Here is a 13,952-nt window from a genome sequence, read left to right as displayed (position 1 = left end):
ATTAGCCCAAAGGTTAGTGGGGCCAATGACCACTGAAAGCAAAATTTGACAGGATTTTATTTAAAAACCAACGGCAGCCACTTCAACACTGTCAACACATTCTTGAGATCTGGGGGAAAAAAAGTTGACCTGGACAATAACCAGAAAATGAAATACTGAAACGATTGGTCACGTCTACTCTTTCAACACAATCTTGAGATCAGGAAAACAACAGACCATAAGTCTCCAACTTCTGACAACTAGAATTCAGGATGGTGGGGATGTGGTGTAGTGAAAGAACGGATTGTCACGACCGTTAACATAAAGTCCAGGGTTCGAATCCATTGGGTACCGGAATTGTATGACTGCATTACTGGAGTCGGTTTATATTTTCCGGGTATCGGAAATTTATGATTTAAAAAAAAGTCACATTAATAAGTCGAACCCCCTTTAATCGTCACCGTCACAAGTATATCGGAACAACCTGAAAAAAACAATACAGCGTTACTCAGCGACCCCTCTCATGTAATATCAATTCTTTAAAAAAAACAGTTTTATGTATGTTTATCCCCAAGAAATACAAAATGGCGTTCAAGCCACATTTTCGTAACACTCCTCACCCCCACCCCACATAGCTAGTTGTCACTACAGTACACACCTCGTGTGTGTGTGGGGGGGGGGGGAGTGATGCCACCTATGGTGGAACCCCACATCCCATATCCTATCGCAATAACTTGTTATGACGGCCACATTAGTGCCTCATAATCACACACAACACAGCCACATAGCCACACACACAATCACACAGCCACATAATCACATAGCCACACACACAGCCACATAATCACATAACCACACACATAACACAATCACACAGCCACATAATCACATAGCAACACACACACACACAATCACCCAGCCACAATCATATAGCCACACACACAGCCATATAATCACATAACCACACACACAACACAACCATATAGCCACATAGCCACACTACCACAAAACCTCACCAATGTAAAACTGACCTCTGTGAACATCGTGTCTCTCTTATCCACTTGACCTTTCTGAACTAGAAATCACCCCCACCCCACCTCCCCACACACCCCACCAAAAGACAATTAACACCAGTTGACGTTTCCATGGCAACAATCTCCACTACTCCCAATCATGCCAGATTTCGCGAATTTTTTTTACCCTCTTCAGAATCACGTGGTGTGTTAAATATTAAAATTCCGCAGTGAACACAATATTGAGCCGGACTTATCTTAAGTATTCCACCCCTCACCCCCCCCTCACCCCAGCATAGATGACGTCAACAGGATCACACTTTAAGACTAACTAGGACTAGACAAACATCCCCTGGGCGGGAGTTTAATGAGATAAAACAGTGTGTAGCCCTACCCCACCTGGTGGGGGGGGGGGGGAGGGTGGGGTCACCGTTTATCAGAGGTCAGATAAAAATGTAACGATTAAAATAAAACGTTTTCATTGTTTTAACATAGCCTCGTTCTGGGTGGTCGAGTGGTAGGAGAAACGGCGGATAACCAGAGAGTTTGAGTTCAATTCCCGGGCCTTAGTCCGTAGGTAGGTGGCCGTGTGGGGGAGCTTTGGTTGCTACTTAAGTCCCGAGTACGTATCCCCGGGTATATGAGGCTCGTAGGTGGGGATAAGAGCCCAACCTAACCCACCCTGCTTCATACATTGTCCTGCGATTGTCATAAAACTACTATTTCACGTTCACAAGATAATGACAGAATCTATATATATAATTCTCTTCTGGGAGACGCTAGAAAACAAGCTGTAAAACGCGCTCCCTACCACCCCCACCCCTACATGGTCTTAGTGAGCTGTGTTCACTCTAAATGTTTACAAGCAGAGCTGGGTTTAGTGACGACTACTAGGGGCAGATAATTTAGTTTAAAACGATTATAAACGTAGGGGGGAGGGGGTGGGGAGGAAAGGAAGGTGGGGGGGGGGGGGTTATGGTCCTTAACATGCTACTTATAGTGTTTTAAAATATTTTCAGTGGCAGCGTAGGTACCGTCGAATTCACAAATTATGAATTACTGAAAAGTAGAAAAAACAACAACTAAATAGCGGCGTATGTTATGCCGCGGGCCGGCTCGTTATATATATAGGCATATAAATATATAATATATATATATATATATATATATATATATATATATATATATATATATATATATATATATATATATATATATATATATATATATATATATATATATATATATATATATATATATATATGGAAGAAAAGAAGTTCCCCTTTCATACAACATAAGCCACACAGATACAAAAAAAAAAGAATTTTGAAAACTAGATAGCTAGATATCTAGTTTTGATAGCCTTTCAATTGAACTTCTCAAAGATCAAAGTTCACGGGGTTACCAGGCATTCAGCCAACCGGCAGCCGAGTGAGTTTACAGGGAAGTCACCCAACCGTCACTGACGACACACGGGGTGGAATGTCATTCAAGTGATCAGTTTTATGGGGGGGGGGGGGGACTGGGGGACTGGCACGATATCTTATGTCGCTGATCGAAAATTGTGTTGATTATACAAGATACTTCACATACCTAGGCCAACAGATGAACTCTACTTCATCCGCAATATTGACCATCCGGTTTCAAAAACTGGCTTTTTAAGTTGTGTAGCTCCAGAACTGATAAAGTCTTGATTTTCGTGTCATAATTTAATACCTTTAAAAAACATTTCACATTCTACCTGCGATATTGATAGGCTTATAAGATTAGCCGTACCCATTTTTTTGCGTGATTCTTGTTTACAAGATTAGTTTCGTTGGATTATGGCCTAGGTGTATTTATCTATATTAAGGTTAGGATCATGGTAGACAAAGGGTTAGATATCGTTAGCGGGCGACGCAATCTGTATAAATATATGGGCATGACTAACCCTTAAATAATTCAAGTCTTATCACCAATTCAGCGTGGGAAATTACCATAAATATTTTCTATTTCGATCATGACAAAATATTTTAATGTGTTTTTATAAGCCGTATCACGCTGACCCCATTACATTCATCACACTCGATTGCGCATGTCCAAAGTTGAAAAGGCGACTTTTGGTGATTGTTCGTTGTCTCCCCTTGAGAAAGCCCCTAGGATTGTCCCCGATTTACTGCGGTAGTGGAGAAAGAAATGCGTCGATCTTAAGAGTGCAACTTATCAATGAACACACCTTTATCACACGTGGATGTGTGGTTGAAGGTTTGGTGTAAACACGGAGATGTGTGGGTGTTTAAAGAATGTTAAGAGATTCACGACAATCACAAAAACTTCCTAATTTACCACACAATCCACTCCCCCCCCCCGTAAAAAGGGCGTTGTTTCAGAGGCGTAGCGAGGGGGGGGGCGGGGGACATTTGTCCCCGGGCGCCGACCTTAGGGGGGGGGGGGCGCCAAATTGAAAGTTTGAGGGGGGAGGGTGCAAATGAAAAGTTCGAGGGGGGTGCAAATCGAAAGTTTGAGGGGGGGAGGGTACAAATGAAAAGTTCGAGGGGGGTGCAAATCGAAAGTTTGAGGGGGGGAGGGTGCAAATGAAAAGTTCGAGGGGGGTGCAAATCGAAAGTTTGAGGGGGGAGGGTGCAAATGAAAAGTTCGAGGAGGGTGCAAATCGAAAGTTTGTCCCAGGGCCGGGAAGGGTCGCTACGCATCTGCGTTGTTTGTCATTCATTTAAACTTTGGCCGTTACGTAGATTTTTCTAACATTCACACAGTGTAGAATTTGTTGGGGGTGTTATTCTACTTTCAGTAGAGATCATCACGTCGGTTCCTTACTCTCTTACACGATACGCCATCATAAGAGATATTTAGACACGTAGTTTTACCATCCGCCACTGGTGGGGCTCTTGGGTACGCTTTGGTTCCTTTCTCTCGTAGTCCGATACCGAGGGGTCGATAGTTTTCCGGACGTGGCATGAGTCTGTGACTAGTGTGGCGTTTAACACCACCCAGCCCTGGCCTTGTTGGTTGTTGGTGAGTTGTAAATATCTTTACTCACTCCTAGCTGGGATAAGGTTTCTGGCTAATCCATGCCTAATCCCAACGCCCCCACCTCAAACTCAGACCCAACTAACCACCACCTCAACCACAAACCCAATCAACCCCCACCTCAACCACAAACCCAATCAACCCCCACCTCAACCACAAACCCAATCAACCCCCACCTCAACCACAAACCCAATCAACCCCCACCTCAACCACAAACCCAATCAACCCCCACCTCAACCACAAACCCAATCAACCCCCACCTCAACCACAAACCCAATCAACCCCCACCTCAACCACAAACCCAATCAACCCCCACCTCAACCACAGACCCACCCAACCCCCACCTCAACCACAAACCCACCCAACCCCCACCTCAACCACAAACCCACCCAACCCCCACCTCAACCACAGACCCACCCAACCCCCACCTCAATCACAGACCCACCCAACCCCCACCTCAACCACAAACCCACCCAACCCCCACCTCAACCACAAACCCACCCAACCCTTATATCAATCACAGACCCACCCAACCCCCACCTCAATCACAGACCCACCCAACCCTTATATCAATCACAGACCCACCCAACCCCCACCTCAATCACAGACCCACGCAAACCCCCACCTCAATCACAGATCCACCCAACCCCCACCTCAATCACAGACCCACCCAACCCCTACATCAACCACAGACCCACCCAACCCCTATCTCAATCACAGACCCACCCAACCCCCACCTCAATCACAGACCCACCCAACCCTTATATCAATCACAGACCCACCCAACCCCCACCTCAATCACAGACCCACCCAACCCTTATATCAATCACAGACCCACCCAACCCCCACCTCAATCACAGACCCACCCAACCCCCACCTCAATCACAGACTTACCCAACCCCCACCTCAATCACAGATCCACCCAACCCCCACCTCAATCACAGACCCACCCAACCCCTACATCAACCACAGTCCCACCCAACCCCCACCTCAATCACAGATCCACCCAACCCCCACCTCAATCACAGACCCACCCAACCCCCACCTCAATCACAGACTTACCCAACCCCCACCTCAATCACAGATCCACCCAACCCCCACCTCAATCACAGACCCACCCAACCCCTACATCAACCACAGTCCCACCCAACCCCCACCTCAATCACAGATCCACCCAACCCCCACCTCAATCACAGATCCACCCAACCCCCACCTCAATCACAGACCCACCCAACCCCTACCTCAACCACAGACCCACCCAACCCTTATATCAACCACAGACCCACCCAACCCCTATCTCAACCACAGACCCAACCCCTATCTCAACCACAGACCCACCCAACCCCTATCTCAACAGACCCACCCAACCCCTATCTCAACAGACCCACCCAACCCCTACCTCAACCACAGACCCACCCAACCCCTATCTAAAATAAACGTCTAGCCAGCTTGTTAAAAATACTGTAATTCCAGCAATACCATGTATTTTAGATTAATCACTAATTAATTAATTACTCTCGGCCAAGCAATCACGTCACGCGCTAAGATTTGTTTGACCAATCCACAAAGACAATATTTTCCCCGGGACATTTATCGCGTGGAGCAACAAGGATGTCTGGCACCAAATCACAGGCAGACGACACAGGAACTGTCCTGGCAACTTAGGGCAAATCTCTTATTTATTTGGCTTTATTTTAAGTGCGGCCATTGTCACCAGACTTATAGAGCAGTCTGATGGAGGCCAAATTGGCCAATCGCCAACTTTTGTGGCTTTCAGTGACAGGGTTTGGGTATAAATAATATCTTTTATAGATTTATTTAGTTACCGCTAAGTTTGTACTTTTAAATTTCATACCGTTTATTTCATACCGTTTATTTCTTACCGTTTATTTCATACCGTTTATTTCATACCGTTTATTTCATACCGTTTATTTCATACCGTTTATTTGTAACAGTTTTGTTGACTCTCTCAACCTCGTTAACTTTTCCCCATAGATTATCGTTTGTTTTGGTCAACAATTTGTGTAACACCGGGAAGTTGATCCAACGGTTATATTGTCCTACCCGAAAATTTATCCCACCGGTTAATATATCCTGCAATTATACCTGGACCAGATAGTCAATCTCCTTCTTACATAATTCCCCTGTTGCATAATTCCCCTGTTACACGCCGTGTCGTGTTGTGATGTTGTAAAACACTGGTCGTGTTTGTGTCACATTGAGAGATGGGTTTTATAATGGTAAATATGTTTGTGTCGTCACATACTTCATGTCTGGATAAACAACGACTCATTGCTTCCCCGACTCCACCACTGTATGTATATATATATATATATATATATATATATATATATATATATATATATATATATATATATATATATATATATATATATATATATATATATATATATATATATATATATAATGTGTGTGTCGATTAAGTTAGTTAACGTATTTCATTTTTAACTAGGATTAAGTGTTATGATGTAACAATTAAGAAAATTTCTACTCTGAATTAGTAAATTAAATATATGTATATTATTTTTTGGTTGTTTTTCAAAATGAGATTCCGTCAGTTAATTGGACTCAGCTCACCCAGCTCTGATGGGTACCTGACTCACGTTAGGAAAATAAAGGCGACTTGTCATATTACTGACCACAATATCCCAGTAGATCTATATGCCGAGGTCACAGAAACAGGTGAACTCTGCATCACTTGCCCTGTGGACGTTAGATTCTAAAAAGGAACTTTACTAAACTTTTTACAAGACGATAGCGTCACAGCAGAAGTGACAGTACGGCTGATCACAAGCGAGCTGCGTCTATTTGATCATTTTGTCACACTTTGGTAACTTTAACAAAAAGGAAGTGTATCGTGGGGTATTTGTTCAGGTGTATTTAACCGGAAATTCGGGTGGAAATTTTGCCTTGACTTGTCACTACTAAAAAAATATTAAATTATGACATTTAGTTGTGACACATCACGTGACAATCCCTGTCATATGGCATTGTTTGTCTGCCCATCTCTTACCCCAATATCGCTCCCCCCCTACCCCCACCCCCACCGCTTTCTCTCTTGTGACTCAAACATTATTGAAAATAAAATTATTGCAATCAGCAGATTAAAAACTTTCACCCTTTCTTCAGATCTGCACGAAACAAAACGGTCCCCACAACAACGCTAATCAACTGAAAGAATGACAATGGATTTCAGACTTGAGCTGCTCGCTCTCTGCTTCACGTTAGTGACTTGCTCTGGTAAGTTTATTTGTAAACGTGATTGGAGAGTTTTAAATTTACTTGATTGTTATCCACATGCAGTCAACTTAAAGACAAAAACTCTAATCAATTAATTATTAAGTTTTTATTTACCAGATTGAATTTTTGTTGAGTCAAAAAAAAAAAAAAAGATTACAAGTTTTACGAGTCCAGTCTATTTATAACATAGGTGTAGTTGAGTTCATCTGTTACTATGGCTATATATCAAACTGACTGTTGCGTTTCCAGCCATGGCTGCTAAAGTCTTAAGTTCAGATCCTTGTCCGAAGGGCGCACCTGAGTCCGCTCAGCTCTTATGGGTACCTGGCACGTTAGAGAGAGAGAGAGAGTAAAGGCGACTTGCTATATTTCTTTATATGTCTAGGTCATAGAAACAAGTGAACTCTACTCCATTTGCACAATTGATCATCAGGGTTACCACACTATTCTCTATGGAGTTGGTGTAGTAAAAATGGCCTTGTCCTAGTCCTAGTATTGTAATCTACGATTGTTGCCCGACCCCCCCCCCGCTATATATGTAGGAGGTAGCAGCCCAACACCTTTAAACTGGTCTCCTTATACTGCACGTCCTAGGGATTTGAAAGTGGTTTAATGACGTCTTGTAAATGGCCTAAGATATGTTACGCGTGGTTACAATTTGTTTCATGTCAATTACGAATAAGTTTGGCGAATCGCTCAAACTGACTTTTAATTAAAAACAAAAACAAATTAGCATGTGTTTATAAATATACGTCATCATATTCATTGGGGGAGGGGAATCAAACTGAAACTTAGCATTTATTTTGTAGACTTTCTTTAGACAATTGGAATAAAAAAAATGTATCAATATAGGACCTATATAATAAACTGAAACTTAGCATTTATTTTGTAGATTTTCTTTAGACAATTGGAATAAAAAAAAATGTATCAATATAGGACCTATATAATAAACTGAAACTTAGCATTTATTTTGTAGACTTTCTTTAGACAATTGGAATAAAAAATGTATCAATATAGGACCTATATAATAAACTGAAACTTGGCATTTATTTCGCATTTTGTTGACTTTCTTTAGACAATTGTAAGGTAGATATATAAGGTAGGAAAAAAAACGATTGACGTCATTAATGGGCATCCGTTTGCAATTTAACTAGATAGGCCCTACGTAAAAAAAATAAAAATAAAAGGAATACAGAAAATTCCGAGAAAAACAAAAACTCCGACCAAAACAAAATGGCTGAGCCTGTTTCAGGAAATCTATACGTCACAGTCAAGTGAACAGCTCCTGTAAGGGGAAGTCACCCTGCTCGGAATGGCAGTCGTATTAATTAGCTGTCCCGCTTAACTCATTACGGCCAGCAGTGCTCTGCTCTAGCCGATGAAGAATAAATAAGTCTAATTTAGGAACAGTTAATTCTTGACTAGTAGCATCGTGTCCAACATTGTCTATTCTGGTAGATGTTGTAATTCTATATAACGTCACACAGTTCTTCCTCCGAAGAGTGAAGACAGTCTCATAGCTGATGTGACTTAACATGCTCTTCATATTTAAAAAAAAAATTGTCATGAAATGCGATATGTAATTAGTCTTGTTTTTACCCTTACCATATCCGTGTGTCCTTGTATGGTCCGTTATGCGACCCATGTGAACAATACCAAAGGAATTCGATAGCCTAATAAAGACGATACGACACCTCTGCCCCCCCCCCCCATAACACCATGCAACTATGAGGATGTCTCTGTCGAGACAATATAATATACGACACCCCCTACCCCGACCACAACCCCGACCCCCCCCCTACACCGACCCCTACACCGACCCCAACTACCCCCCCCCCCCCCCACAAACCATGGAACTATCAGGATGTGTTTATCTCCCATGCCGTCCTCTGCCGAGACAATACACGACACCCCCTAACCCCGACCCCCCCCCCCCGAACCCCGACCCCTTCCCCTATCCCGACCCCGACTACCCCCCCCCCCCCCTTCCCCCCCACACACACACACCATGGAACTATCAGGATTTGTTTACTTCTCATGCCGTCCTCTGTCGAGACAATACACGACACCCCCTAACCCGACCCCCCCCCCCCCCGAACCCCGACCCCTTCCCCTATCCCGACCCCGACTACCCCCCCCCCCCACACACACACACACCATGGAACTATCAGGATGTGTTTACTTCTCATGCCGTCCTCTACCGAGACAATAAACTATCGACCCGCGGAAATATTTCCGATCCATTTTTTGTATCTGAAATCGATAACACTGTTTAATTTATGATCGACTTTTTCTCACATGCGTCAATCAATCAATACTGTTGACATTCCCGTTGGAGGTTCGATATTTCTCTGTTTGATCTCTAGCACGCTCGTGTTGTTCAACTGGCCATATGTGTGTCCAGTCACCTTGGACTGAACTCATTGTATACTGAGATCATCTTACTATTTTCACATAAACATTGATTAACATTGACGTGCATTATACAGGTCTCAGCTGTGTCTTGCCACGCCCACATTTTTTTTAAAAAGGCCATATCTTAGCTCCTACTGAAGCAGAGTTTCTTTCAGGCATCTCTTCGGGAGGGCTCCGTCCCCCTGAAGAAAGTCTACCGCCCCCCCCCCCCCGAACGAGATGGAATTTATATAGTAAACACATACTTTTACTAGTGTCCGCCCCCCCCCCCCGGAAAATGTAGACGCCCCCCCCCCCCCCCGAAAATATCAAGTGCCCCCCCCCCCCCCACTCGAGAAAAAAGTCTAAAAGAAACACTGTACTGAGGCTAGACACACAAAAATGGAATCAATGATATCAACTTTTTTCTGTAATTTGTGAGGTTTTAAAATTACGTGCAACAGCCTGTAAAGATGTAGGCTACTTCTCATACCCTCTCTTGCTCGTGTTAAATTTTAACGCAGTTATGTTTTACTCGTCATGTTAGGACTAACGCCTAATCTCAAGGCCACACCCCTCCACCCAAGGCCACACCCCTCCAACCACTGCAAGTTGGATGGACCATGAATATTACTGCACAATCTTTCGATTATAGATTTTAAATTGATTGACATCATATGGGATTTTTTTGTGTGTGCTCTACTATTCGAGGGAGGCAAGATAGTCTTCATCACACGTCAACAAAAAACACGAAGAAAAGATTATATACATACACATTGTTAAAACATATAAAACTGATCAATGTCCTATAATATTCTGGATTAGATTTTTAAAAAATGGATACAGTTTAATAACAGTAGAGCGAATAAAACTAATTAATTAAAAATTTTAATGTTTATGCTAGGGGAGGTAGTTTAGAAAGAAATTCAACACACGCTAAATATTGCTATTTAAATCTATATTTATTATGATCTACCCTAAACTCCGATACCAAAACAATATCACCTCTTACATCGCTGTATAATCCAAACAGTTGTATGTATGATGCGTTTTTCTTGTTGACATAGCTACGAAAACCGAAACGCTGATCGTTGCATTAATCATAGCCGTCTCTTGTATTTAATTTAACGATCTCACAGGTAAATATAATATAGCATCAGATTTAAAAAAAATGAAAAACGACGTATTTTTAGCGCAATTTCCATACTGACAATTGCGATTATTAATTCGTTATTTCTGGATGGATGGATGGATGGATGTGTGTCCGCAGCTTTAACTCGTATCTCCTACTCAACGAAGCAATATCGAGGACTAGTTCCAAAAGCAAATATGTTAAGCAAGTTCCGAGGATGATTGTGGGCCAAAAAAATTCCCGGAATTCCTTCCTGGATTTCCCGGAAAAGCCAAACAACCTCGAAAAAATGCAGTTTTTGGCCCATATCTCGGCAACCAGACCACTTAGCGACTTGAAACATTTACCAATCGATTCCTGCCATAATTACAATATTGCCGAAGAAAGTTTTTAAAAAAATATCCTTTCGTTCGGTCACAAAATATTAATTAAGGAAATTGCGCTTAAATTGTCACTAGACTTTTTATTTACTTGTTTTTAGATTTAGTAGTTTATTTTTAGAGGGGGTGGTGGCTGCCTGATGTCATTTTAAGATGTTTTGTGTATTGTAACAATGGAGGTTAGGGTCAAAGTTAAAAATAGCTCATGGCATGTATGAAATATGACCCCTGTGGCCTCAATTTGACATTTTTAAAGTAGATATCTCAGATCAAGTAATAACTAAATCTGACGTTAATAAACATATTTTTTAATATATGCTTGTCAGTGGCGTAGCCAGGATCGTCTCAAGGGGGAGGGGGTCCAATTTTTACCCGGGGACAACCCCCCCTCAAACTTTCTATTTGCAGCCCCCCCCCCCTCATACTTTTTAAATAATACCGAGGGGTCTATGGGGGGGGGGGCTATGACCCTCCCCTGGCTACGCCACTGATGCTTGTTAATTAAAATTTTAATCAACATTTGAACCTAGCGTAAATCATCCTCAAACTCAGTGACATAGCGAGGTCGGGTGTCACCCGATGCGGCACTTAATGGTGTCAGCCCCCCCCCCCCCCGTAATATATATATATATATATATATATATATATATATATATATATATATATATATATATATATATATATATATATATATATATATGTATAAGTAAGTATGTATATACGCATGTGTATATGTTTTCACATATTTTTGTATTGAAATTTTTTACCCCCCATACAAAGATTAACACGTAAGTTATTACGATTCTCAACCAAACCGTTTACCTCGACATTTTGCAACGTTGAGTTACTGTATTGTAACTTCCCTTACTTTCCCCCCCCCCCCTTCCCCCACGGCGATTGCTTTAAACTGTGCTCAGATATTAACGATTTTTATCTATGGTCGGTTATAAATACAGCTTGTTGTAGCATGTTTTCTCTATTATTAGCAGGTTAACGTCATGGTGTCACCCCCCCCCCCTCCCCCCTCGCTATCACCCTTATCAAATTTGCTCTTAGAAGACTATTAAACACCCCAATTAATAACTTTTAAGTAGAATAATCATTATTCTCTATATATTTTGCTATTTTTTTGCTTTGGTGTCACCCCCCTCCCTAAATGGTGTCACCCACTGCGGTCCGCAGCCGCCCCCCCCCTCGCTACGCCTCTGCTCAAACTCGCTATTTCTTTGTCACATGTCGTCACAAAAGTGACAGTTGTATGAACGTGACAGATTGTTGACAGAATTTGTCACAGTAGACACACTGTCACAAAGTGACACAACTTTCCACTTTAGTGCTGTTTACTTGTTACCTAGCAACGGGTGTAGTTTTACTACAAGTGTCTGATAATGGATTCGTCCAAAATTAGAAGTCAAGGTTTTTAGTTATTCTATCAGTAGAGCTTAGAAAGGGTTTTGTTATAGTTAATGAGACATAGAATGGTGTGGCCGGATTGTAGAGCGCTTTAGTGCTAACCTGAAAATCTTGAGTTCGGATCTCGGCCCCGCGTCTGTTGGACGTCCCCGAGATCTTGATGGGTACCTGACTAACTTCAGGGAAAGTAAAGGCAGCATTTGCCATGACAATAGCAAGTAATAGTAATTGAACATTTCTTTATTTGAAGATCCATTACAATAAGATAGTGGTGAAGCAAAATCGACACGCCATAATCTCCACTAGACAGTTTTCTATCTTCTTCTTCTTCGTTCTTAATTTTTAGTGTTGGGAGGGATCGAGCCTTAGAATCTATCTGCCAGAGGGTTTGAACTCGAGACTTTTTTCGAATTTATCAACCATGAGCTTTGCCGACTCGACCATGCTTCCATCACAATTAAGGATTACGTGTCAACTGGTTATGCGCCATTGAGGCCATTGACTCCGATTTCAGCCTGCTTTTCTTTTTGGATTTGCTTCCATACCAAAAACAAACTACAAGGCAGCAGTTGTTTGATTTTGGAGTTGTCTCTCCTAGAAGAGTGGCCGTCCCCAGCTAACGAGCCTCATCTGCCCGGGGGTTCGAACTCGAGACTTTTCGGTTTAGCAACCATGAGCCTTACCGACTCGACCACGCCGACCCCTAATTTTCTATCGACACGCCCTAATCTTCCTCTAGACAATTTTCTATCGACACACCCTAATCTCGCCAAAGAAATTTTCTATCGACACACCCTAATCTCCCTGTAGGCAATTTTTCTATCGACACGCCCTTTTCTCCACCGAGACAATTTTCTATTGACACGCCCTTATCTCCATCTAGACGATTTTCTATAGACACGCCTTAATCTCCATGTAGACAATTTTCTATCGACACGCCCTAATCTCCATGTAGACACATTTTCTATCGACACGCCCTAATCTCCCTGTAGACAATTTTCTATTGACACGCCCTAATCTCCCTCTAGACAATTTTCTATCGACACGCCTTAATCTCCATGTAGACAATTTTCTATCGACACGCCCTTATCTCCCTCTAGACAAGACACATTGTCCATTTCCTACAAATTTTAAACCATCGAAATGGTGCATCATGGGATTAACGTCCCTTAATCCGTGTATTCCTACATTATGGGTTTATCGTCCTAGCCTGCTATGACTCAAGGGCGTCTCGCGTCAAAGATTTTTTTTTTAAACCCCGCCCCACCCCGGAGACCTGTCTGTCTGCATGCACATGACCTAAAACAACAGGTAAAAAATGTGCAGGACAGGTAACTTCGGTGTAAAATTGTC

At 42.3% G+C, this 13,952-nt stretch overlaps 1 protein-coding gene across 3 annotated transcripts in view; it reads left to right on the top strand.

Moving 5' to 3' along the window:
- The window catches only part of LOC131929281 (mucin-2-like), a 32,575-nt gene that overhangs the window by 3,352 nt on the left and 15,271 nt on the right, over positions 1–13,952 (top strand). For 2 of the 3 annotated variants that reach the window (XM_059285378.1, XM_059285371.1), the window contains exon 2: positions 7,170–7,280. In XM_059285378.1, coding sequence (XP_059141361.1) covers positions 7,220–7,280 — 61 coding nt within the window. In that variant the 5' untranslated portion in view covers positions 7,170–7,219. Of the gene's footprint in view, positions 1–5,742; positions 5,810–7,169; positions 7,281–13,952 lie in introns of those variants that run through there. The other variant, XM_059285386.1, reaches the window with a different exon arrangement.

The sequence above is a fragment of the Physella acuta genome, unplaced genomic scaffold (assembly GCF_028476545.2).
Source record: "Physella acuta isolate Inbredline_101_S28 unplaced genomic scaffold, ASM2847654v3 ptg000094l, whole genome shotgun sequence".
Classification (NCBI taxonomy): domain Eukaryota; kingdom Metazoa; phylum Mollusca; class Gastropoda; family Physidae; genus Physella; species Physella acuta.
The sequence above is the reverse complement of the archived record's forward strand: the minus strand, read 5'-3'. Positions and strand labels throughout refer to the sequence as shown.